This window comes from Callorhinchus milii, unplaced genomic scaffold (assembly GCF_018977255.1).
Source record: "Callorhinchus milii isolate IMCB2004 unplaced genomic scaffold, IMCB_Cmil_1.0 Scaffold5, whole genome shotgun sequence".
NCBI lineage: Eukaryota > Metazoa > Chordata > Chondrichthyes > Chimaeriformes > Callorhinchidae > Callorhinchus > Callorhinchus milii.
The window spans coordinates 36,330,078-36,358,054 of NW_024704746.1; the positions used below are offsets into that span (position 1 = coordinate 36,330,078).

Below are 27,977 nucleotides of genomic sequence, written 5' to 3' on the forward strand. Positions count from 1 at the left end.
AATCTAATTTTTTTGTCCAGCATTCTTTAGCTCTTCTGATGAAGCAAAGTGCATACATCAGCTGGTAACTTGACAACGTTTGACATATGGCATGCTTTGAAGCATATACATAGTACAAATATTGAGGAGATTGAATTCAGTTTTGATCAATACATGCAAAGGTGATTTGATCTTTCTGTATAAATTCTGTTTGACCTGGGGTTATCTGGTTGGGAAGGAAAAACACCACACAGTACTGTACTGACCTTTCATTTACTTTTCTCTCATCTTTTATGTTTATTCTTGCTTTACAATATATTCTGAGAAGCGCTTTAACACATCTCGAAGATGTGATAAGGCACCATATCAAATGCAAGAATTATTACTATTAAATCTCAGCAAATAAAAGGCTAATTCAGCCTGAGTTTGAATGCACGTGTGTATATATAGGTAAATTTATGTACATTGTGTGTACATGTAATGAGTACATTCACATGTATATAGTGTGTATATGCATGTAATGTGTCTACATCCATTTGTAGAGGGTGACCAAAAAGTCGTGATACCATTACAATGTCTAATAAGTCTAATAAATGATGATTTTCATTTCGATAATCGGGTAGCTGAAAAAAAAGACTTTTTGGTCACCTTGCATATATGTGTAGAGTATATATATCTGTAGTATGTAATGATTTGGGATGCCCATGTGAAATATAGATAAATAATAATAATCCTTGCATTTGATATAGCATTTGTAGTGTGTTTATGTCATGATCTGGATGCACAGTGTATACTTTATACAGTGTATAAGCCAGAGGACCTGCGTTCGATTCCCTGTCAGGGCGAGACCTTACGCAAGTTTCCTTACTCCACACTCCTCTGTTTTACGCAGCAGTAAGGAGGAACCTGCTTGTTAGTCAATTGGTGGATCACTTTTCCGGGGATAATAACCCCTCAAAAATAACTTGGGTCACTCAACCCACGGCTGTTTGTGGCACTCTGCTGTGCGCAATTGGGCCGCCGCGTTTTCGCCCACAAATAACAAGTCAATTCATTTCGCAGTACAATCTGCGAAGCGCTTTGCGACGGCTCTCGATAGAGGTGAGAAAGCCCGACATCAAATGCAAGGATTATTATCGTTGTTGTTATTGTTGTCGTTATGGGTATGTGAGGAAATGCGTGTGATGGGTCTCGGCGGCACATGCCTGCGCGCACGCGCAGTTGCGGACAGGCCGGGGGAGAGGGGGGGGGGAGAAAGAGCGGCGCACGCGCAGTGGCCGCGGTGCAGGTGCTGCTGCTGGAAGTTGTGGGGAGTGAGTGAGTGAGTGAGTGAGCGCGAGCGAGGGAGCGAGGGGCAGGTGGAGAAATGGAGTAAAGTTAAAAGCTCCCGGACTGTGTGTGTGTGTGTATATACAGTACAGGTGAAACTAAAACATACATCTATGTAAAGTCGTTGTTTCAGTTCCGCTGTTAGTTTGGTTTGAAGCGGAGGGAGGAGTGAGTGAGTGAGTGTGTGTTTGCGGTGGGGACGGGCCGTCAGGTGAGTGATGTGATGTCCGTGTTACCTGGAGCGCGCGCGGCTCCCAACCAACCAACCAACCGACTTAACCGCCGCTGGTTCCAAACCGCCGGCGTTCAAATCGCGGGCGCAGCGCTCGCGCCCCCCCCCCCCCCCCCCGTTTAAAGGGGAAGTGAGTGGGGGGGGGGGGGTGTTAAAGGGGCAGCGGCTTCTCTCAGCCGTGGACCATTTCTCTCCAGGGCTAAAACTGCGACCGCTGCCGTGCCGAGGTCACCAGCTCCCCCCGGTCGGCCCTGACGAGACGAGTCCGCCTCCCCGTTCGTTGTCGTTCCGAATCCCCCCCCCCCCCCCGGCCTTGTGCAGACGGCTCCCGGTTCGGCTCCTGTAGGCCGGAATTAGGCGGCATCCGGCCCCACTGGCGAAGTAACCGTACGCGTTAAAGCGAAGCAACTCGCGAGCTGCCAGCGTTTGGCTCCTGAGATGTTTGTGAGCAGCTATTTTTTTCCCCCTTCTCCCCCCTCCCCCCCAAAAAAAAATAATAATATTTTTTTTGACTTATTTTTTAAAAAGATGCACGTTTCACAATAACTCCCCCCCCTCCCCCCCCACCCCGATTTCGGGCATCGTCTAGAAAATGGATAGAATCGGGGGGTTCGGTAATCCCGAGTGGGTCAGAGGGGCGAGCGAGGGATTTTGGATTTAATCCAATAAGAATGATAGGATTTCGCAAATCTCACTGTGCTTTGTGTTGCTGAAAGAGTTGGTGCGCAACCGACGGTTTCCTTTGCGAAAGGTTGGGATTGCAATCTAAGGTGAGATGGAGGGGAACTCGCAACTTAGGCAAATGTCTCTCTCTTTTTTTCGGCGCCCGACAACCTCACTTTAGACCCAGCGCTGTAGCAGTAAACCTGCGAAGGTACCAACTCCACCAGCGCTGCGCCATACCCGTACCGTACATTTATGCTGAATAGTTTTAACGAAAACGTTATTTCATACCACCCTTGATGCCGCTTTTCTGGGCATCAGCCATCCCGAGTTTGTTTTAAATGACCGGATTTGACAGCAGCATCGTGAGTATTAGCGATCCCTGTGAAAGTGCAGCTTTAATCCTCTGCCCAGTTGTATGCTGGTGAAGCTTTGCTCCCCGAGATCCACAAAGGTGCTGACTGACCATCTGCCTGTCTTCCTGAATCTTCTCAATCCATGTCAGCATAAACATCTCCCCCCCCCCCCCCACCACTCTGCATATATTAATGCAATAATTCCAAGTACATTTCTCTTTCTACTATCAGTTGATATTGTTGGAGTTACTACTTATATTGAGATATTATTGCCTGGGACAAGGAGTGTCCAATAAACTTTTGTTTGTTTATTTTTATTTTATTTTTAATTTTATTAGATGAAACCTTAAGTAGTTTAAACCCTGAAACATGCATGCTCTACCATTTACTGTTTATATATTTTTTAAATATAGTCTCAGTAAACAAAAACTGCTTTTCATCAATGAAACTAGGACTGAAGTTATTGATATTATTGTGATGTGAACCTTACAGAATAATATTGCTATGTGATTCAGAGGAAATTCACACAGCTGACATTATTGCCCTGTAATCTTTTATGATTATTTTCATATGTGCATCTTTGAAGGTTCTTTTAGAAACAATTTTATTTTCGTTTCCATCGCTTACTCTTCCTTCATCCAGTGGACGAGCGTTGGTCGACATGAACCAAGAATAGTCTTTTTAAGTTGATGCTTGATGATGCACGCTGACAGATTAAAGAATGGCACATATTCATTGCAAGTTTGAATGATAATCAACAGTTGGTTACTGGGACATAGCTTTTATAGTTTCAGTATAGACTTTGAAACTAGTTTCATTCAGTTTGGGAACCTTTCATGTCAGTGGTTATAGTGACAAATACTGATGGACACTTGCTTTCTGTGTAGTCTAATTGCATAATGAGTGATAAACTGGTTAAAAAGAAATCAGCTGGGGATCATTACAAAGAATTTAAGAGCCTGGTAAATATATTCGAATCATGATTTCTTGAAGCCTTTATTCATCATCATGGATTTATTATTTGTTATACTTTTCTGGTAATGTTGAGTACTCTGTTTCTGTGCACATTCGCTGCTCTTGTTGTTGGAAGGTTCATCATTCTATAAGGGTTCCTGGGCAGTCATTATTTATCAAAATGACTTCAGCTTTCTCTTGAAATAATCCATTGTATGATGTAGATTTTGCATTAATTCATCTGGAAAATAAGCATCTGGTATTTGAAAAGCAAATCACCATCTGATCATTAGTAATACACTAGAAATAAACCCATTTGTGAGAAAGATATAATAATTTGTGATTAATTATATTTTATAATGTACTCGTTAGGCTTCCACATTTGTTGGATTTTTTAAAATATACTACTGTTTGGAGTTAGACCTGATTTAGTTGCTGGAACTGAATGTAACATTGGAATGGAAATTGCAAGTATGAAATAATAATAATAAAATAATAATCCTTGCATTTGATATAGCGCTTTTCACGTCCTTTAGATCTCAAAGCGCTTCACAGAATATACTGTAAAGTGAATTGACTGTATATTTGTGGGCAAAACTCGCAGCCAATTGCGCACTAAATAGCTTTTTTTAACTTTAATGCAAATATAGTATCAGAAATCACCTTTCATGCTAGAGTTTATGCTGTCCTTAATGTGGGCATTGCAGTAAATAACCTGATAATTTATATAAAAGAGCTGCATGTACCGATTCCCTTTGCTTTAATGATAGATGTTTATGCTCCATAGTATTAGTCATATCACTTGCGCACAGCAGTGTCCCACAAACAGTCGTGGATTGAGTAACCAAATTATTATTGTTTTTTTCTAAGGATTATTATCCCTGGAAAATTATTATCCGTATTTGTGAAAGAGATGGTATCTAAAGGTTTTCTTTGTGGCAAAGGGTCACTTCATGTTGATGATTTATACATCATTTAGTTGGCTGACTTCTAAGTGATAATCTTTGCAGAGCTTCTGCAACTAGGAACTGAAACACCTTTGCTGAAATTCTGGTGGGGTTGGGGGAGAGACTACAAAATGCCCAAGATAAGCGAATGTTGTATAGATTGTTCCCTGAACTGTTCATCTTAGATGAGGCCGTCTTTTATTTGTCGTTCAATTTCCCCCACCGCGCAGTTTCCTCAAGGGGTAGAGTCATGTCGGTGTATTGTTCCATGCGTGTTAGTTGCATCTTGGTACTTCACTAAGCTTGCTATTCTATCCATTCTTCATAGACGAGTTTAGAGAGATTAAACCTCAGAACTTTCCAGTCTGTATGACTCAATTCACAATGGCTATTGGCTATACCAATTGAGCCATAGGTTTGGGGGGAGTATGACTTGTTGAGTTTTAAAGAAAAAAGCAATTCACTTTCACTTTCAAATCACTGAAATTGTATACCGGTTTGGGAGCATTTTCCTTACAATTTTTCACCCTTATTTTTGACGTTTGTTTGGAATTGCCAGTCTCTTACTTAGAAACTGTACAAACGACTGTTGTGGGAATGGAAGTGACATAGTGATGCCTTAGGCAGCAGCAGTCTTCTGAGGTTTGGGTTACTATTCATTGTTGGAACAATGTAAAAGGAGCTTTCCTCTCACCTGACCTCGGAGTGCTTGATGTTAATGCTGCAAAAAAAAATTCCATTAATTTCCCCAGCACTGATGTTCAGTAAAATATCTTTTTTTTAAAACACTTGCCTTTTCATTTATTAAGAATTGCTAGAAGTACAGATATGAATTTGAAGGAATATTAATGCGTTGATAAAACACTCATCGCTTTTGTATTGTTCAGATGTATTGCACCTTGAAATAACATTTATTGTGAAATAATGTAGTTGTTTTATAACCTACCCCTTTGTATTATTTGATGGAGGCATGTTTATGCCTGTGCTCCTCATTGAAGCGTAAATAATTTACGTTTTACTTTGTGCTTTTGAATAAATAAAGAGAGCACGCAAGTTTATGTGGCAGCTGTCGTTTTTAATGTGTTGGAAGCTATGATAATGACTTGATCAAATTAGTTAATAGGTAGCTGTAACTGGTGAGAATTTTTTGAAATTATGACTTCAGACACAATCACATTATTTTATTAGTATTCTTAATTACCAATTTTTTTCTTTTGTGTAGAGTGTTTTTTAGTAATAGTACTTTCATAACAAAATGATCACTTTCACTTTTTTAAAAAATACTTTTTCCCCATTGTCCATTAACCTTTTCAGCTCCACTAATGAGAGAACTCATTTTGAGAAAATGCATCTTAGCTTTTCACTTCAGGGTCAGCTGGCAAAAGCAGCAAAAGCTTTAAAATGTCATTCAGAATTATATGATAAAAAAGCAGACTTCACCAATGTGCCTCCTGATAAACTGAAAACCACTTTCAGAATCCATTTTATTTTTTAAACTAATCTGTATCATTCCTTCTCTTTGAATTCTGAAAGTCAGTGATAAGACAACGAATTAATTGGGGTGTTTGGGAATAGGTATTGGGAAGTAACATTTTTTAAAAGCTGAATAAGTGGAAACTTAGATTTTTAACAATGGATAGAGATTATCGGCACTGTCAGCATTCCTTTTCAATTACAATTTGCTTGTCAATTTCTTCTCTTATTTCTCAGTTCTACTTCCCTTGAAAGCACTGTTTCTTGCTGGAATACTATTCCTCAGCAGTTGGCAGATTCTGATTGACAAAAAATTGACAGATTCTGATTGTATTCTTCATACCTGAGTTCAGATGGTGGACGGCATCAAACTATTTAACAGTTCAGAGTATCACAATCATGTTCTCGTCCGATGTCCAAATCAGCTTTCTGATATAAAGAAAAACTGTATTGAGTTTAGCCAAGCAGATATACCTTCATATAGCTCTACCATTCTCATTATCCTTTCAATTACATTATTTAGTAGAAGATGCACAATGTCTGGTAGTTTAAAAAGACAAAATATCATAAACTATACAAGATTCTTTGTTAGATTCTTAGATTCCTTTATAAGCAAAACAATCATCAGTGTTGCTAACATTTGGAAATTGTGTCTGTTTAATGTTTGTAGTTTATGGTATCCACTTTAAAGTAATAACCATAACTCTCCAAATAGGAGTATTCTTTGTAATTTTCAAAATATTGTATCTCATAATAGTGTAAGCTGTAGTTTCTAAAGTGGATTTCATTGCCATGATGAACATTAGTGAAACATTATACAGTAATCTTATGCCATTCTATTCATTAAATGTGATTGTGCAGTTGTTCATTTGACAATTCCAAAAATGCAAAGCAGTACAGTTGAATCACATTAACGGCTAAAGAGCAAAAATGGAACGTTACCTTTTTCTGTGGGAAAGAGGGTGGAGAATTCGCTGGAATATCCAGTTCTAAATGTGACAGATTAAGTTAGTGCCAGCTACCAGCTATTACAACCAAGCAATGTCTGTTTTCCCCTGGCAAATTTAACTGTAAAGCCCATTGGCTGCTGGATTTTCAAACAGAGATTTCATTGTGCCATTTCAGTGGCAAGTGAATGTAACCTTTATTGAATTTAAAATATTTCCTGAATAAGTGCGATGTGTAAAATTAGAAAGCACCAATCAAATCTAGTGCATGTTTTGTGAAAATATTGAGTTCTAAATTGTACATTGCTGAGAAACATTTATTACAAACCTCCATTATGTGCGTCACAAATTATTATTCAATAATGTCAAAAATGTATTAAACCGCAACCTGATGTGCAAAATTTGTCACTGTTATGGAAGTTTTCATTGAACTTCTGAAATATGAATATTTCACTTTCTTTGCATTGGACAAATTTTAAGCTCCACTGTGAGAGTCAGAGAGCCATGATAGGACGAATGGAGGCATTACTTCAATTTGGTTTTACTCCAGCTGATTTCAAATTGCCATTTATGTTACGGAATGTAAATAAATCTCACTATGCAGGGCATACTAGACGTGCAGGAATTGAATGACGACAGGTGGCATTGTAGACAAATTTAGACAGTGACACTTCCTGAATGCCATCAGCATTGCTCCTTAGTTGCACTGCCCTGGATTTGATAATGATTTATTTCACTCAGTAATTACTGCAAACCATATTCTGTGATACCACACGTGCACCTTTATTTGTTAATTGCATTTGACCTGTATGGGCGCAAACAAAGTATCGAGGATGGCTGGAAATTCAAGCAGAATCCGTAAACTTCAACACTATTGGCAGTTAGCTTCGGTGCTCTATGGTCAATTCTATGAATCCAGTGCTGCTGCATTATAGTGCTGATAGATTTTCCCTGTAGCATATTTTTGCATGTGCATTGTAAATACTGGATGGCTTTGTCGGTTGGTGGAATGACCTAGGAGCCTATTGCTCATCCCTTATGCATTAGTTCTCAGTCAAGTTTCAAATTCCACATAAATAGAATCATTAGAGTACAATTTCAGCTGTCAGCAAAGGACAGCTGATTGTACTATCTGCTATGTTGTCAGATTTCAGCAGTAAACCTTTAGTTGCATTGGTGTCTTTGGCATATCTTAATCCCATGTTGTCAAAAATTACAACATTTTGCAGGTACGCTTATTGATATACAGGCTGTACCCATTGCAGCTACGCTTGCAACCAACAGATCCAGTATGGAGTGTAGATTGACACACAGTCAGACATTTCATCTTTATCTATACTCATCTGGGAGGACTCCTGTGGGAGGACTCATTTTGGCTGTGCGGTTCTTTGAGTGGGTAACTCATTTTGTTGTGCCGTTGCAGTTCTTTTAGCGTTGAAGTGCAGCCGCAATGTTCTTTGTTCTTCAGTTTTGTTAAATGGGCCTTCTCTCTTTTGTCTTGCATTTTTACTTATCCTTGAAATGTTTGATTTTCACTTAGGCATCTTTATAACAAAAAACATAAATGTATAATTTGTAATCTCTGGGACGTCCCCCCGACATGAAATGCACTTTAAAAATGTAATTTTGTTGTTGTTGCTGTGGCTTAGCTTCGTCTGTGTTCTTTATTGTGTTCCCGCCGCCGCTTGGCTGTGTGCGTGCTCTGTGATGCAAGATGCCACAGCGCCACGGTCAGCCGGTTTGGTCACCAGGTGTAACTGCAGTGTGTGAGTACACGCGTAGGTGCTCTGTGACGCACGATGCCACAGCGCCTTGGCTTGGCGGCCACCAGGTGTAACTGCAACAAAAAATGCAAAACTGAAATACATTTTAGGTCATAACTCATGAACGATAGGAGATGCCGGAAAATAAATATGCCCATGTCACTCCCAAATGCATAAGCATTTTGTTGAGGTATAAATCATGTCTCTATGTCAATCGGTTATTGAGATCCTTCTTGAAGCGCATGCAGATAGACAGACATTGTAGTTTTATTAGTACAATAATAATATAGATAAATGGAATATTGTGATTGGGAAAGAGTGGTTTTATTTATTTTCCCACCCTTTTTTAACCTTCATTCAGTTATTTGCATTTAAGAAGGTATTACATTTAACATCTTCATTGGGACGTGCTCCCGACATGAAAGACGCTATACGAATGTAATTTTGTTAGTTGTTGTTGTTCATGGTTGTGTTCTTTTCAGTGTTGCTCCTGAGGTAGGCTTTCAATAAGTTTAAGCATCAATATTCTTAAGTTTGTTTTATGATTCAAAATTTGATGCAAATCATTTCTCATAGATAAAAAAGACTTTAGTTGACTTGTGTCTTTTACTTAAATAGAAAAAAGTAGTCTAGGTCACGCATCTGTTTTCTTGATTGGTGAAAACTCATGCTGTTTCTTCAAGGAGAAACTGAAGAATGAAACCCTTTAAGGTTGAAATTTAAACTTGTTTTTAGTTGAGTTCATCAATGCAGCCACAGAGTTTGATGAACTGTTATACAGGGTAATGACATAGATTTTGAATTTGGAATAATGTGTACTGAATCAAATAGTGTAATTTGGAATAATGTGTACTGAAACGCTATTAAAAGGGTCATACCTCAATTCAGACCATACAAAGAAAACCACAGCAATTTGTGAACCAACCTATGAGGACAGTAAACTGTTTTTATAACTTAAAAATGTAACTGGTTTTAATGACTCGTATGCAACTAATTATATTTCAGATTTCTAGAAGTAGAATCCTTTTTTATAGATTTCCCTAAAAGGCATAGGAACCTGTAACTGCAAAATGCAGTTCAGGCTCACGAAAATGAAATTCCAACTGAGCTAGAGGAGAAAATGCTTTGAATGTTTTAGTGTTATTCAGCGGTTCACACTGCATCCATTGTTGAAAACCAGAGGGGGCAAATTTCTGTTTAATTTAGTAATGGCTGAACTTAAACAATGCAAGTGAACTGAATCAAGTAGTGATGCTGTGTGTTTGCTTTGATTATGCTGTAACTGATTAGCAGCATCAGGAAGAATGTTTGAATATAATTACTTGGGCTAATGTTTGATAGTAACATTTATTATTACTCTTATACAAAATTTAATTATTTTATAGTTATGAAAATGGACCAAAATTTGTAAGATTGCACATCACCCGAAGATAGATGCTGACCTACAGTGGATAGTGAAACTTATCAATTTTTTATGGTAAGTTGTGTTTCTGCTATGCATACATATATATAGTAATTTTAATAAAAAATGGCATTTGAGACTTTTGAAGCAAAATTACGAATTTGTAGCAATTTAAAATAAAGAAGAGGTTTATGTTCAAATTACAGGAAAAGAATGAAGCCTATTTACAAGTTCTTTTCTCCTGGGAACAAAGTAGTCTGAGTTCAGAACTGGGAACCTTCTTTCCATCCCTGGAAAGAAGTTTCTCTAACTTCGGGTTTCTTGGTGGGAGTGGTTTTAGACTTCATATAAAGTGACTTGTGAATTCCATGCAAACCAACGTGAACACTAGGAAGTCAGCAGCCAAAATTCTTGCTGTCCTCCATATCTAGTGATTTGAAGCCAGTTGACTATGCTGGCAATTATTCAATGACATTTATGTATTTAATCTATTTTGGCGGACACTGTTCACTTATCCTATATAATGGCCACTAAAGTTTTTTTTAAAACTGGCATTTACTGATAATTGTGTTTTAATGGTGGAAGTAGATTGGTGTTTTTTAAGAAAAAAAACTATTCACCTACTATGGTTTGGTTATATGCCAATATCTTAAATCACACCTCGCTGCAATGCAAGTTTCGGAATCAATGCATAATGTTATAGGTCCTTGAGTAAGACAATTCTGGCAATACACATCTATCCCAAACCCCACTTGATTGCAATACCAGTCCCAGGAATGGGTGCTCCATACAATGCGTGGTTAAACCAGTTCCCAGAACACAATACAATTTATATGACACCTTTCACATCGGGAAGTTGTCTCAAAATGCTTAAATGGAATGCTTATCCGTTATGAGATCCATATTGCTGCAATGTCAATCATGGTATTCTGCGCACAATGTGCTAAATCTCAGGCAAGCCAGTTTCAGGACTATGTGCTTTATTGTTTGTGCATTAAGCAGACGTTCCAAAATAAATCCTGATTTTCAACAACAATAATAACAAAATTACATTTGTATAGCGCCTTTCGCAATGAGGAAATGTCCCAGGTGCTGGCAATCAGTGTTTCGGACCCGAGCTGGTGGTTGGAATTTGGGAGGGTGGAGAGCAGAGAGGAAAGGAGGGTGATCGAAGGCTCAGTCGAAGAGGAGGATCTTGAGACAGGTCTTGAAGAAGGCAAGGGAGTGGGCAAGGTGGAGGGGCTGTGGGATTGAGTTCATTGTTGATTCTCTCCCTCTTCCCATTGTTTGATTGATAAAAGACTCTGAAAAATAGGCGGGTTTTTATTTTATTATTTAAAAAAAACTAATACTTGCAGTTGATATAGTGCCTTATCGCATCTTCGAGACCTCAAAGGGCTTCACAGAATATACTGTAAAGTGTAGTGACTGTGGGCAAAACGCGGCAGCCAATTGTGCACAGCAGTGTCCCATAAACAATTGTGGATTGAGTGACCAAATTATTATTTTGTTTTTTATGGGATTGTTACTGCTGGAAAGCGACTTACTGCTAGCTAAACAGGCATGTGTGTGGAGTACGGAAACTTGCCTAAGGTTTCGCCCCGCCCGAGAATTGAAACTGGGTTCTCTCGCTTGTGAGGCGAGTGCTCTACCCAATATGCTACAGGACTCCATATAGATAAGCTCCTCTCCCCTCAACTAGCTACTTTAATGTCATTAACTTATAAATAAGCAATTCAAAAAAAGAATAAGATTAAAAAGCATTACAATGATACACGCCACTTTGGAAGACTAGCTTCAAATACAGCTGTTTTGTACTGAAACAATAGTTACTGATAGTGTTTTGGGTTCTGATTAGTGCAATTGATGATCTATTTTAACTGCACTCTTTATTATATTTTATGTACATTTAACTTGTTCTTTACTACAGAGTTCCATATAATGAACCTTTTGCTATGGAAAGTGACTCCCTCGAAGGCTTTCATGAAGTGAACTTAGCTTCACCTTCCTCTCCGGATTTCATTGTTCTGTCGCAGTTGGAGGCCACAGAAACCGAAGGGCTACCTTACCAACCTTTCTCGCTGGTGAGCTCAACTCCAGCCCAACCCAATGCACTGAATGCTGAAGATCTTCCAACACAACCAATTTATTCATCCCCTAAACATATTGCCAGTGGAGAATTTAGAGATGTCAGGTATGATTGTGTTGCAAGTTTGATTATTAACTGATATTTGGGCATTACTATGATTGTCTATCACTATGATTGTCTATTACTTTGCTATTGAATTACTTTTAGTCTAGAGTATTATAACTTAGATGTTACTATGACGTAATGAAATAATACAATCTTAAAAAAAACTCTTGCATCTGCATAGAAACAGAAATTATACCATAGTACATTATTTGTCTTATTGAGCCTTCTAAGGAGGTGCCTAGATGATTTTATTATGCAAAGTAGTTCTCTAGGTTGCTGATGCAGATTGCATAATTTCAAAGAAAATATTGTCCCTTTTCTCCAATAATTATCAAGGCAATGCCTCTATCAACCAACTTTATATCACATGTTGTAATCTGATAATGTTACAATCAGTTCTTATATTAATTTGTAACCTTAGTATTTCATTTGAATCCAACGACATTGTCCTATGTACTCCAAGTGTTGATGCATGATTCGTTTTCACTAAATTTGTGACTTTTACTCAAAAGACACTAAATATAAGTTCAACATACTGATGTCAAAAGTTAATCTGATTTCTTGAAATAGTTTCTCTTTTTCTTCATAACAGTGCAAATGACTCTGACAATCAAATGTCGATATCATATGCAAGATCTGGATCTCAGCATGACCCAGCAAAAGAGGACAGATCAAGTGAGAACATTAGCCATCGGGCAGAGGTGGAATTTTTACAAGGTGTAGCAAATGAAGTTCAGGAAGGATCAGAAGATGTCCTTGGGCGAAGTACAGACAGTCTATCTCATTTGAGGAGCCCATTTGTACAGGAAGTAAGGGAGAAGGGCTATGAAAGGTTAAAGGAAGAACTTGCTAAGGCTCAGAGGGTAAGTAATCTTTGCTTAGTTGTCATGATAGTCAAGTATTATCATTATACTCTATTATACTCCATTATACATTATACGTACATTATACTCTATGTAAGGTTCATATAAAATCATTCTAAAGGGAACTATATAAGCACATAAGGAGTAAACATTTTAACAGATATGGATAAAGAGATGGAAAGTAGATTTAATAAAAAAAGGTACTTGGAAAAGCAGATGGTATTGGCAAAAGTTTAAAAACTTTTTTTGTGAATAAAGTGCTGATAAAGACCCAATAAGTTGGTTTTAGTATGTAAATAATTTGTAAAGCAAATAAGAAGTTCATTACTTGTTTTTCCCTTCCCTCCTCTTTTCTCCTTCCCTCTGTCTCCCAAAACTATTGCTACTTGTAGTATTGTAATACTTATTGTATTGGCACAATGTAGATTGTATTGCGATTTTGTACATGAGTGGCTTTGTCTCCCTCTGATCTTTTTCCCCCATGCTCTATTGCTCCTTAAGAGGAAAAGCTATTATAGCCAAAACTGATGACTTGCACTCTTAAGGCACGAGCAGGAAGGCAAAATATCTTTTTTTTCACATTCAGTATGTGTAAAGAACCCTTCCTTACTGTGACAGAAGTCCATAAATACATTTTATTGTCAAAGAAATTTGATAATCTGGTTTAACTCCTGCAGCCACAAATTGTCTACTATGGTTCATTGTTTTATATATCCACCATTGTGCAAACTGCTCTTAGAAAAACACCTGTTCATACTTCAAAAACTATGAAAAAATTAAATAGCAAACCAACTGTGAAAAATGGATGAGAGAACCAACCATAGAATTGAAAGGTATAGCACGCATGGCTAATTTCATTAACTGATGAGAACAACTGGTGAGACACTCCTGACAACTCATGAGTCATTCATCTTCCTTTCAGTTGTAATTTCAGACCAATTATAGTCACCAATGTGGTATTGCATACATATTCTTACGAGGTGTAAGAATGTATTTTTCGGTTCAATATTATGAAATGGAAATATTATTTTACAGCAGTGCTTAGTTACAACAAGGCTCAAGGTTGGCGGTCAAAAATAAATCTGTGCTTCTTTTGTCACTGCTTATATTGAATCTAATTTATATTTCCAATGTGATAATGGGTTATATCAAATGGAAGGATGATTGTTGTTGCACAGAATGATATAACACAGAAATGGGCCATTTACTTCATGATTCCTACTGTAACTGTTGTTGACACACTTACAAGTTATCAATTATTATTGAATTATTTTTAATGTTTGAAATAGCATCTTATTCTTTGAGATTAATTTTAATTTAGGAAGTTTGTTCCGAATAGCCTTTCCTCCCTGAGGACTGTGGCGTATTTCAAGCAGTTATGGTAAACGTATTCATGTAAAAAAAATCTTTTGAAAACTCAATTTTACTGTATTATCAGGAGGCTGGGGTGGTTTTCAAACACATTTTGTATTTGACTGTCATGACTGCCAGTCTTAATACAAAAACTATTTTATGCAGAAAGTGGAATGTACTACCCAGGAAGGAAGATAATGTCAACAAATACAAAAGGGAATTGTATATCAATTTGGTGATGAATTCAGTTGAAGTGTATGAGAGATTGATTAGTGTAAGATTATCTTTTAAATGTTTTCCTTTGGGACCAGTCAGATTGACCATAATAATCTTGTCCAGTCTTGTGTTGCTATGAGCGATGTGTACAGAAGGTAATTGAATGCAAACGTTGTCATTTTGAAGTTTTTTTAATATTAAAAACAAATGTTCAAACTTTTGAATAAAACTGCAAAATACCTGATTGCTCAAATTTGTGAGTACCAGATCAGTAAAAGTTGCAACATATTTTTGGTATAATCCAGTTATCATTCACTGCAGGAACTGAAATTAAAAGATGAAGAATGTGAGCGATTATCCAAAGTAAGAGACCAATTGGGCCAAGAACTGGAAGAACTTACAGCTAGTTTATTTGAGGTTTGTATTTTGCAACTAGTAATCATATGGTAGTCTTGGCCATATTGAATATAATTGCTGTTGAACAACAACAAAAGCAAATTACATTTGTACAGCACTTTTCACGTTGGGAGGACGTCCCAAGGTGCTGGAACAAATTCAAAGATTTATTTTAAAGTAGTGATACAATTTTTCGATTTGCAATATTTCACATTTAAATGCTTGGAACTGGAAGATAAAGATTGGTTGAAAAACTGTCTTCCAGAGTTTCACATTTTTAATTGACTGAATAAGTATTATTTCATTCTCTTCATTGTCACTGTTTATAAATGGCATTGATCTTATGACACCAGTTCCTTTTAGAGATAGTGATGAAATATCAAAAGGAAGAAAATGGTAAGTGCAGCACATAAAAATCATCACTTTCCATTTCTGTTGTTGAACTTGCTGCCAACCCTGGGACCGTCCTAGTTCTGTTTTACTGGTGGGAATTTTGTTTGAAAGTGTATTTTTGCCACATCATATTTTACCATAGTATTGGTTACCATATTATCTTGTTACTGTTTGTTTATTGCCTTCCCTCACCTCCACAACATTGTCCAGCCGCGCCACTGTCTTACAACGCAGGCCACAGAAACCCTCATATACACATTTATAATATCGAGGATTGACTCTGCAAACTTGTCGGCCTCCCCAACTCCTCCCTCCCTTCATAGGCTGAAGATCATCCAGAACTCTGCAGCCCGTGACCTCTCTCTCACCAGGTTCCGTGACTCTTATCACCCCCATCCTCGCCCAACTCCACTGGCTTCCCATCACACAAAGGACACAATTGAAGATCCTGGTCCTCACCTTCAAAGCCCTCCATGGCCTTCCTCCCCGCTACCTCCACGGCCTCCTAACCCCCTTACCATCTTGCCCATTCCCTCCGCTGGCTCTCACCTGCTTCACCATTGGCGGGCAGGCCTTCTGCCACTTTGGCCCCATCCTCTGGAACTCCATCCCGCAGTCACTCCACCTGGCCCCCTCCCTTGCCTCCTTCAAGGACCATCTATATATACATATATATATTATATATAATATGTATATCTTGAATCCTGACATTTTTGGAACTATACAGAAAATGTTTTGCTGTACATCATAAAGGATGAGATCTAAAGTGAAATAATACACTTTAATTTTACTTTTGTGGAGTAACTTTACCCCATTTTAAACATACAATTCGTAAATTCTCCAAAATGCAAAACTTTAAATATGACAATAATGTTGATTTAAGAACTCCTCAGATTGTGCCCTTACTTTTAAGGAAGCTCATAGAATGGTACGAGAAGCAAATGTCAAACAAGCTGCAGCAGAGAAACAGTTAAAAGAAGCACAAGGCAAGGTAATTACTTTTGTTTTTTAAAAAAAAGATTTTATTAAAAGTGAAGCATATCTGATACACTTCAGTTTGTTAAATTGAATAACTAACTACTAATGTATAATATCTTCAGCTGCACAGCTATGAATCGAAGTATGAGAAGTGTAACGGAATACTTTCAATAGTTTGTAGAATCCATGATCTAAATAATTTTATTTTAAAATTCTATTGAGTGAATTGTAAATTCTGAGTATAATAATTATGGTTTTATAACTTTTCAATGTTCTCCTTATTATGGTTTAAGGAGAGTTTGGCAACTTCAATTTTGAGAGCTTTTGTTGAATGCAAATATTAACAAAAGGCTCATCAGAATCTGGCATTCATGGTGCGAAAGGAATGTCAAGTGTTGATATTTCTTGTCTAGATGCAAGGCATTTTCATTGTGCAGAGGTGACCTCTGTGGCTCTGAACTTAACCTGGATCGGAGATGCTGTAATTCTATTTGGATGAAAACTGTTTTACTTGATCTTGTTTTAATTATATAAGAGACAATTGTGTTGCTCTATTTATTCACAGTTTAATTAATTTATTGCGTACATTTATTGTCAGCTTGGCTCAGCTGGTAGCATTCTCTGGGACAAAAAGTTGAGAGTTCCAATCCCATATCAGGGTCATTGAGATTGAACTGACCCTGGAGTTCTGTTAAGACCTTAAACAGAGGTTTTGTCTGTCTGTTCAGGTGGACCTTGATCCATGCACTCTTTGGAAAAAGAGTTTTTCCTAAAGTCCAATGCCAACAATTCTCTAGTTAAAATTGGTCATTCACATCCTAGCAAATTGTTTGCTGCATTCATATACAAATAGTCACTATATTTAACAATAAGTACCATAAAGCAGTGTTTTGACTTAATAAGGCTTTATAGCAAATATTTTTATTTATTACATATGTTCAATTCTTATTATTGGACTTCAGTGGTAATGTTGTGACCAAATTATTCTGGATTTCCTTAAAAGATTGATGTACTGCAAGCTGAAGTGGCAGCTTTGAAAACTCTGGTCCAATCATCACCAACTTCACCTTCCAAGGATCTCCAGCCCAGTGTAAAAATTCCTTTTAAAAAAGGACATGGCCGAAATAAAAGTACAAGTGCTATGCTCAGCAATAGTCAAGAACTGAATGTGATGCAACCTATTGTAAGGGATTGCAAGGAGGTGAGTATTAATGTTGAGTAAAATAAGCCAATGACCGAGCTGTAGTCTGCTGGTTACCAAACTTGTTTAAAGTTGGAATATTATACATTATTTTCTGCGATAGGGATGACAGGGAAGAGATAGGTGGGCCCTTGGCTTTTGAAAAGATTCCTGTTGCGTTACAACACATCAAGATATACAAGATTTTGTTAAAACCATTACCATAAGGCAAGGACTCAGGCAGTAAAAACTCTGATTGCATAGCAATTGTTTAAGCTTTTAACAATGCTGAGATTATATTAGATGGAAATGTTATTTGCTTGAAATGCTATGGATTCCTTATTTCTTTGTGTATACACTAAATACTGGTCTGAGGTAGAATGGGAATAGATTTCTGTACAATTCATTTTCTCTTACTCACATGAAATTCATGTAGCAATATGAATTGGATGAAATTTAAAGATATAGCATCTGTTTTCTGTCTGCCTCTGACCTGGAGTTATAAAGCATAAAGCAATGATTATAATGGCATAGAATGTCTTCCTTTATATTTACTTTATACCTTTTTATGAAATAAGATGAACACTCTTTCCCCTGAAGCCAGATCTGAGAAGAAGAGGTTCATTCAAAGTTCAGTTAAATGCTTGTCCATTATTTAAAATAATATAAAACATTTTGTATCATATAGATATTGATTTTTTTCAAATGGGTATTGAGAATTTTTTTAAACAATGTTTATTTATTATTTGTTTCTAACATTTATTCAAAATTGGAAAATGTAAAGCCCAACCTTTTCAAATACATAACCTATTGTAAACATTTGTACAGGTTGATTTGCTTCTGTTTGGTGAATTTAAAGTGTGGAAAGAAGAGCCTGCAATGGATAGAGCCTGCTGTTTTTTAGATAGAATCTATAAAGAAGACATCTATCCTTGCTTAACATTTTCAAAAAGTGAGGTAAGAATGAATGCTAATCAATTATGTATTTCAGCATAGCTGGATAGAATATAGCAATCATGGTCCAATTTTGAATATTCAATTGAATTTAGTCAGTTATTGACTGGAAAGAGAAGGGTTGTTGCAAAATTAACATTACTGCTTCCTGTCATGGGTAGATATGATATTTTCTGCAACTAAGAAAGTTGGATGCAACGCAATAGTCAGCATTGTCGGCTTTCCTGTGGAGATTTACAATTTGTGGGGAGCAGAAGAGGAATTATTAGCATAACTAACAGTTGTAGTATTATGAGAATTTTCTAGAAGAATCTAGAAATTATTTTCACAGCTTCACAATTTGGATGCATATTGGGATTTTTATGAATGATGAAAAAATAATTGATTCGTTTATAATGTTCCATAGATACACTTATTATCCAGAGACATTCTGAGAATTGTTTTGAATTTTTCTGTAGCTGGCTTCAACCATTCTAGAAGCTGTGGAAAGTAATACCCTAAGCATTGAGCCGGTTGGTTTTCAGTCTCTTCCCGTTGTGAAAGCTTCTGCAATGGAGTGTGGTGGACCCAAGTAAGTTTAACAGAGTCAGTTTTGGAATGTACAACGTTTGCATCGTTCTAAAAATACCCAAACATTGAGCACACAGGAATTTGTTACATTTAGCAGTAAATTGCAAATGTTAAAATAGAAAATATTTTGAACACAGGATGCTGAAACACAGTTAAATAGCTAAATATTTGAAATGACCTGTTACAGTGTTGCGTGTATTTCCCATGTAGCATCGTGGAGTTTGAACGATCCCACAATCTTATGCATCAATACTTTGTGGGAAATATTTGAATCGTGTGCCTATATTAATACTTATCTCTTTGAACATGTTTTTAAATCTGCTAGTTCTTTGTCGATGGTTGTACATCTGAACCTTGTGTTTAAATTCACCCTTGCTTATGGGTGAATTTAAATGCAAGCCACCGCAAAAAATCTAGAGTTGTGCTGCATAATTTTTAGTGAAGATGTTTGTAGATGATAAATTGCTTTTTCCATATCATCTATTTGACTGGTTTAAAAAGACTGGATAAATAAGGATGTCTGAATAAACTGTCTAATCTTTATATTGTTGGTGAAGCCCAGGATGTCAAAGAATATCTTGATCAGTGCCCTGTACCAATCGAGGGGACTACAACAGCACAATACCAACAAAAAACAACTGAGGAGCTTTTGAGTATTTGAAACAAATGATTGAGGGTATCAATTCAAATTCTTACCTTATCAACACAGAAATAGGGAAAATTCATAACCTGTACTGATTATACAATTATACAAGGTCTTAAAATCAAAGTAAGACTTAATTTGACTTGGAATGGTTTTGTTTGCCCTGTTATTCATAATCCCTTTCGGAATTCTACTCTTTCTTTACAAAAAATCATTTTTACTTGCAGCTTAATGCTATTTCACAATCTTATTTTAATAAGTACATTTTAAATGCTTTTCTTTTAGCTTTTCCTACTGTAAATGTTTTAAGTTTTCAATGTCTTAAAAATATCTTCATATGCCACTTTCCATCCAATTGAAAGTCTGGATCTTGATGAATGACGTGGTTGGATCCCAGATACAAACAACTAAGTGGATTGATATGGATTCAAACAGGGAAATGTTGCCCTGCAAACTTATACTTGTCAGAAGTTCCTACAGTCTGACAGCTCCCAGGGGGAGGATTACAATTTTGCATCAGTTTTCAGTCACTAGCCCATGCACTATTTGTCTTCATTTGCTTTCCATGTTGTATTGTTTTTTTTAGAAGAGGAAGCCTCCTGTAGTCATAACAACCATTGATTTATGAGTTGAAATGTGTTCCTGGCTACCAGAATGAGGAAATTCGGTTTGTCTCTGTGCAGAGACATCTTGATGCATTTTGGTACAAAAGCATTATTAATCTCCTAAATTGAAAAGAAAATAGAAAGAGGAATGTCATTAAGTATAAAACCAGTTAGCTAAAGGTCACTGGTTAAACCACAGTTTGCAGTAGATTGCCAAACAAGGGAGTGGAGTTCCTATGGCATCCAGTATAAAGTAGTTCTGTGTCCTAGGGTGACTCATGTTTAACACTCGACCAGCGATCTTGTGACTACATCATCATCTTTGCCACTATGTGTAAACAAAATTCAGGTAGACTTATTTAAACCGAAGTTAGCACATTTATTAGTAGTCAGTCACATTTAGGGCCAGAGTGTGGAAGGTATTTACAGAGGCCACCTGCAAGTCAGTGACCTGGTGAAGTATGCATCTTTCACTAAGTATTGTCTCAACAGGTCAGTTCAAGACGAGCACTTGTCTTGGAACTTCACATAACATTTTGCATATTGAAGAATTACTTCCTGATTATGATTGAAGGTTGAATGAATAGGTAGAATTGTTAGATTATGTGTCATAAGTATGATTGCACTCATTCTTTGCAAAGGACCTTCCTGGCTAACCTTAGGTTTTTTTAATCTTGAGTGTAGTTTGGAAAAGTTTTTGTACTCTTGCAAATGCTTGGATCTTATTCCTGCTAATTCCAAGTAAACTAAACAGTGGTATTCCCAGGACAGGATTCTTATACACAGCAGAGTGCAGCATTGTATCCCAAAGCACATTTTTTTTCAAAAAGCGAACATGTTTCACCCACAAAATATACAGTCAATTCACTTTACAGTTTATTGTGAAGCGCTTTGAGATGTTTCAGTGATGTGATACGGCATTATATCAAATGCCAGGATTATTATTATATCTGAGGTGAATCCACCTATCTGGATGGGACAAAATTATTCCAATTTGTATGGAGGTTTAATATCTTTTAAAGAATAAAGAAAGCCATTGCTGTAGCATGTAATGTTCTCTGAATAGTTTTAATTTTTATTTAGCTAAGTACTTAAATTCCTTGTAGTTTAACACTGAAAATTTCAGTTGCAAATCTTTGTGTTTTACTTTTCCTTTTCATCTTTTATTAAGTTTTGTTGCTGAAGCTGCTTTTCTTTTTCTGTTGCAATGCATTCTGATGCTTTTTCTCTCACTTTATGTAGTGGATGGAGAGCTGAAATTGTAACGTAAGTGAGCCATTTTCTGCACTTTTCATATACAATTGGTATACTCTTAAAATCAAATCCTCGTTAAGACCATTGTTTCTGTAACCAACCAGAATTGATCTTAATACACCTCCAAGGTGAGTTATTAAAATAGAACATTTCTGTAGAAAACCTCTTTGTGCTAGATTACTTCCTAATGATGTTACAGGGCTCAGCATTGAGGTTGTAGGATGTTTAGTTAAACAGAGCCAGAATCTGAGAAGTCTCAAATTTGTAGTGAAGAATGAGAAACCAGTGTTAATTTTAGAGCCCTGTACTACTGCAGCATTTTAAAAAAGTGTGATTGTCAGCTTGATGCCTGAATATAACCATTAGCAAACAAATAGCCAATAAAAATAGCCTTGTTAATTTCTGTACTTGAGGGTGGTAATTTCTGTGGAGGAAATCATGCAATTAGGTGAGTGGATGTTTCAGAATCTTTGGTTAATTGTTGGTTTTAGAGAGAGAGTGCACATTCCAGTCCAAACATGGGAATTTCCATCTATAAGTGGCATGCATGAAACTCTTTCTGGTTTGGATACTCAAGCATGGTGATGGGTTTCTGCATGTGTCAGACATCTGCCTGACCAAAAAAGCGATTAGTGCTTCCATTATAGGGATTGCTATTGACCCAGGAGTACGAGTGTAGCCATGTAGCTATTGATCCATGAGGTGTAAGCCATAGCTGCCATGTTCTTCAAAGAGCCTATTCACAGCAAATACTTACACACCTGTTGACCATGATCACAGTTGTGAGACACATACATGACGTATTTGGTTTGTTTTCTTTCTTGATTTAATGCCGTGCTGATCTGCCACAAGTACCATTGGAACCTTATGGAAACTTTCTGCTTGACTACACTGAGCTTCAGAACGTTGCAACACGGAGCCTAAGGAATGTATTCCCAACAAGATGATAAAGATATCTAAAAATACCCCTTGTATCCAGAGCAAGATTGGAGGCTTTGGGGGGTCAGTGGCAGATGTTTGTGGACCCAGAGAAATGGCTGTCAAGCGTGATTCTCAGGCAGAGGGGTGGATATTTGCAAGATTCAGTCAGGAAATCACAGTGATTCTGGTTAACTTGATTAACCTTACCTGATCATTAAATCAATATGATAATACAGATGGAGGACTGAATACAGTACAGTGACCCACATAGTCCTTAAAGTACATAGTTTACTGGTGGTTTATATCCCAGCAGCCTTGACACACCTGCAATTCCTGTTGAGAGTTCATGGTAGCTATATTTGGTGCAGAATCATGAAAGGAAGATTCAAAGTGGAGCTACTTAATCCCTTCAAATGAACTTGGGAGGATTTCCCAAGTGATATCTGCAGGATTATCTACCTGGAACAAAGTGCATGTTTTCCCCGAAACATTGTTGTCTTGATCTTGGAACTCAGGATAACAAGCACGTTCAGCACTGACCCAAAAAAAGGTTTTTTTGGAGGACAAAGCTTCAAAGCGTTTCCCATTCTCCCTGTGGAAGACAGCAAATTCTTTCCATATACAGAGATCAGGTTGATTAAGAACATGAGAAGATTGTATCCATGATATGTAATCAGTAACATTCCTGTAAATCATTACATTCATTTATTGAGATATGACTGCATAGAATTTAGTCTTTATATAAATCATTGAATAAATGGGTATTTTAAATGACATTGAATTTGCCAATGACTTGTCGCAGGGAATAAAGATAATTTTGTTTGCTATTCTTTTGGTCTTACCGGAGTTGATCTTGAGAGGATCCACTATTCTGTTTTTTTTCTCTTCTCCCACTCTTTTCCCCCATCAGGCTGTTTTAAGTTAACTATTCCACACAATAAGAAACATTCTAATGTTGCTTTCTGCTTGATTGCTCAATGTTGTAAACCTATTGTTGATAAAAATGTTATTTCAAAGATGTACCTCTTTGACTGCACTTTCAGTTGTCTTTGGCTTCTCCCTCTGGGTGCCCAGCCAGCAGTGTTGAGTGCTGTGAGGCATACACCCTGACATGAAAGGTGCTATATAAGCGTAAATTATATTGAATGTTATACTAAAATATTTTTGCCTGCGACCTATTAAAGTCTAAATTAATAATTTACTCAACACCTCTGTGATACAAGTGTTTCCATTTGCAGACAAGCAGCAACATGCAGCATTATGAGCTATGTGTTCTCTTATGGCCTTCAAATTTTTCAACTCCTGTTGACAGATCTGCAGAGCCATGTGGTCTAGAGACATGTAGTTATATGCTGCCCAATTATATACTGGATGAATAATAAGCAGCTATGAAAGGGTGGGGAGATGTGAGAAATATAAATGATTAGTATAGTTACACAAGTATAGTTATACAGGAGGATTTTTGATGTAATTAAAATACTTGCTGTGACACTTACTATTGCATCTTAAAAATTAAAATATTGCAAGGCAACAGAGTATTTTACGGCACAGAAAAGTACACAAATTCTGTGACTTCCCAAACATATTCCTCTGTCTGAGATAACTGTTGCATTGTATACAGTATTTCCTATCTCTGTCAGTCAGTTCAAAATACTTGTTGCTTTGCGTTAATCTTTTTGTGCCTATGATTTCTAAATGTTCTCCTCCCTCCTGTTTTTTTGGGCATGTCCAGACTTGTCTAAGGCAGACCTATAAAACCTTTTTTTCCAACTCGATCCTAACAGCTTTGAAGAAAGGTCACACACAAAACATTAGGCTATCTTTCCTCTTCATTTATTTCTGTAAATTTTCAACCAGTTTGTTTACCTTCATTTCTACATAAACCCTCCATCCTGCTTCCACTTCTTCTTCCACTCCCCAAAGATAAAATGTATTATACTAACAATCTGGGTGCGCAAACCTATCCAATATCAGCCAGTCCATTCTACTACTGTCACCTAAATGCTAAGTATTTTAAAGGTGCCAAATGGTACTTAGATTTGCATGTCAACCTTGCTCAGTTGGTAGCACTTTGAATGAGAAGCTAAACTGAGGTTGTGTCTACTGTTCAGGGGGACATTAAAGAACACATGGCACTATTTGAAAAGAGAAGGAAGTTTCTCTTGATGTCCTGGCCTAAAATGCCCTTAATAAAAATGGACAGTCACTTTAACTGTTTGTGGGACATTGCAGTGTGCAAATTAGCTGCTGGTTTTGCCTACAAGATGCACAGTCACTACACTTTATATTATATCCTGTGAAGAGCTACAAGACTTCCTCCTGAGATGAAAGAAGCTATAGCAAATGCAAAAAATATTATTAATGTCTGTCTGGTGCAGTTGGTAGAACTCTAGCCTCTGATTCAGAAGATTGTGAACTTGTATTGTGATCATATGTCCCTCCCTGCAAAAAACATTTGGCCTCGTCTTGGTGAGTCCGTGTTCAACTCATGTTACATTTCCATTTTTTTCCTGATTGAATATTTTTTGATTTATGGCATAAGTCAAGACATATTCAATCAAAAACATTTATTTTGTTGGCCAACCAAAAAGGTTTGTCTAGCCTGACACTGCAATGCGATTTGGAAGGTGTTCTGTGTTGTCGGAGGTGCCGTCTTTTGGATAAGATATTAACTCGCGATCCCATCTGCATGTGCTGGTGGATGTTAATGATTCCATGGCACTATTCGAAAAGAGAATTGGAGCCAACAATGCCCAAAATAAAATTGGTCATTCGCTTCATGGTTGTTTGTGGGACATTGCTGCGTGCAAGTTGACTGCTGCATTTGTCTACGAAATGCACAGTGACTGCATTTTACCATATATCCAGTGAAGTGCTTTGAGACACCTTCCTGACATAAAAGGCACTATCAAATATAACTGTTGTTTAATTGTTTATCAAAAATGTCATGGAAAACATGCCAGTAAACCAAAAAAGACTATCTGCCAAGAGGGGAAAGAAAGACACTGCAAATTCTATGACATGACATCAAATCTTGATGTTTAATAACTATACTCAATAAATGTATTAAATCTTCATTCCATCTGGGATATATTTAGCGGAAATAATCACGCATCATAATCTCTTGTTAGATTTAGTTCAGTGTGGCAGTTAAATCTGATATTGAACAACTTCATGCATCTATTGCCTTAGTTTGACCGGTGTTGTGTGTCAGACAAAAAAGCAATAGCTTTACAATTTACAAATTAATCATTTTGTGTTTAATCAGAATTGTGTAATTAAGTATAACTTTGATTCTGATCAACCTTTAATGTTCTGCAATTATCTTTTACAGAAAGTGTGCTCTGAGTGGTCAAACTAAAACCTGTAAACACCGAATTAAATTAGGGGATTCCAGTAGCTACTACTATGTGTCACCATTTTGTAGATATAGGGTAAGTGATGATAAATCCTTCAGTGATTTATCCGATGTTATTTTATTCTTGAGAAAATACTGATAGCTAATCTATTACAACATCTTGTCTGTAAACTAAGAACGTTACTTTTGATTTTCTAGATTATGTCTGTATGCAACTTCTTCACTTATATTCGGTATATTCAGCAGGGATTAGTTAAACAACAGGATGGTAAGTAATCATTCTCGAGAACCATAATTGCGTTTTAAATCTAAAACCACATTTGGGTATCTGCTACTGATGAATTCTCCAAACTGTAGGTAAGAATGTGTTGTATAACAGGCTAAAGAGCTGAAGGGGTTCACCCATTGTTTCCCTGAAAGTACAGTAGAAATTAGCTGTCTCAAAATGAAATTGTATAATCTTATTCGACTAACTTCATGAACATAGGATTTATATAATTCTTTTTGCACTTGCATATCCCCCAAATGATTGATTTATCACTACCGTGAAGAGGAAATTTGTGTTGTGCTCCATTGAAAAACTAAGCCAAGTTGTCTTAATTCTTTCAAAATGCTTTATTTTAATCCTGACATCAAAGTCTTGGATAAATGCTTCATTATGTGTTCTTCTTTCTACTGTGTTTTAAAGTCTTTGGCATACTAGTAATAGATCCTACTTGATTTGGTGCCAAATCTATGCAACTAACAGATATTTTGAGTTTTGAGCCTTAACAAAAATATTTGTCTTGAAGGTTGTTTACTTAAAGCACATTCACTAAACTGAGTTATATATTGTTCATAGGAAGTGCAGTATATCTTTGTAAAATTAATTTTATAAGTAATTTAGAATTGCCCTTTCGAAAGGCAATTTCTACCAAACAAAATTTGTACCAGATATTTTGGCTGGAAAATAGTTATTAGAACAGTATGCTAAAACAAACAACAACAACAACAACCTTCTTAATCCCTTTATGGTTGTAATTAGTACCATTGGAGGAATCGGTTTCAATGAGCCAAATGCCTTTTCTCATCCATAACATTTAATGTTCTTGTGCAATCCCTCCAAAGATATGTGAACTTGTTACTGAATAATAGTTTTTATATTACTACATAATTTTGGTATTGAATATTTTATGGCCAGTATGTGATTAAATTGTTTTAAAAATATAAATGCTAAGCTCCATTTATTTATTTTGCAGAGCAAGTTTAATAAGAACATACTTCAGGAATTTTGAATGAACATTGTAAACATAATTTAAAATTGCACACCATTTTAGATTGTTTAAATGTGTCCAATTGTTACTGTATATTTGCATGATTATGTAGCAATTATGACAAATATTTGGTTTGCCGGTGTTTCTTATTTAAAACAATTTGGTGATGGATGCTAATTGTGAAGTTCTTTTCTGTTTTTTTTATTTTTACAGTTGAACAGATGTTCTGGGAAGTGATGCATCTGAGAAAAGAAATGTCACTAGCCAAACTGGGATTTTACAAGGAGGAACTCTGAGATACAAGTCACAAAAATGCATGAGCTTTAAAGAGTGATCAATACTAACGTGGTTTAAAAACTGCATTGTACCTAATATTTATTTTCCTTGTCGCTGGTCAACAATCCCTTAGCTTTTTCCAACAGCTGCACTTAATAAGTGCTGTAATAGCTATAAAGTGAGAAGGAACTAAAAGCACTCCTTTTTTGGTGTAAGCATTTACTTTTGGCATTTAAGAACTGTTTGAGCATTTACAACTGTATCAGTGGCGTTGCATAGAAAATGAGTTTGTGGGTGTAATGAGAGCTGCTGAAATAAATTTTGACCTCAGTTTTGTGAAAGATTGAATACTTTTTGTGTATTTATTTTCTGTTTAATTTCATAAGGGCAGTTTCTCTGAACTTATTTGACCACGTGTTTACTTTTCTTCTCAGATTATTAAATCAAACTTTCCATCATTGAACTCTAGTCAGCAATGGTTTAGTTTAATTACAAATGTGCATTTTAAATAAACTCAGCACACTT

The 27,977-nt window shown here is 36.6% G+C and overlaps 1 protein-coding gene and 1 long non-coding RNA gene across 8 annotated transcripts; one reads left to right on the forward strand and one right to left on the reverse strand.

Annotated features, from left to right (window-relative positions):
• The first annotated feature begins 1,226 nt into the window (after positions 1-1,226).
• On the forward strand, positions 1,227-27,793 carry LOC103185317 (RAB3A interacting protein (rabin3)). Of its 7 annotated transcripts, none has more exons than XM_007903742.2 (13): positions 1,227-1,519; positions 10,029-10,120; positions 11,976-12,239; positions 12,832-13,102; positions 14,993-15,088; positions 16,374-16,451; positions 17,442-17,639; positions 18,447-18,575; positions 19,031-19,143; positions 21,633-21,656; positions 25,900-25,999; positions 26,122-26,191; positions 27,390-27,793. In XM_007903742.2, exons 3-13 carry the CDS (start codon positions 12,001-12,003, stop codon positions 27,470-27,472), a joined length of 1,401 nt encoding a protein of 466 aa, XP_007901933.1. In that variant the 5' UTR covers positions 1,227-1,519; positions 10,029-10,120; positions 11,976-12,000; the 3' UTR covers positions 27,473-27,793. The 7 variants fall into 7 exon arrangements, with proteins under 7 accessions (XP_007901933.1, XP_007901934.1, XP_042191174.1 ...); XM_007903743.2 differs by having other exon boundaries at positions 1,227-1,373; XM_042335238.1 differs by having other exon boundaries at positions 1,231-1,300.
• Positions 3,428-7,105, reverse strand: LOC103185316. Its single transcript, XR_488624.2, has 3 exons — positions 6,876-7,105; positions 6,277-6,362; positions 3,428-3,754 (listed from the first exon to the last, which is right to left on the reverse strand). It is a non-coding gene; the product is annotated as an uncharacterized LOC103185316 (long non-coding RNA).
• Positions 27,794-27,977: the final 184 nt, after the last annotated feature.

Coding starts and splice junctions, on each gene's coding strand:
- LOC103185317 (XM_007903742.2), top strand. CDS start 12,001: ATGGAAAGTGACTCCCTCGAAGGCTTTCATGAAGTGAACTTAGCTTCA. Junction 12,240..12,831: donor GGAGAATTTAGAGATGTCAG/GTATGATTGTGT, acceptor TCTTCATAACAG/TGCAAATGACTCTGACAATC. Junction 26,192..27,389: donor ATTAGTTAAACAACAGGATG/GTAAGTAATCAT, acceptor TTATTTTTACAG/TTGAACAGATGTTCTGGGAA.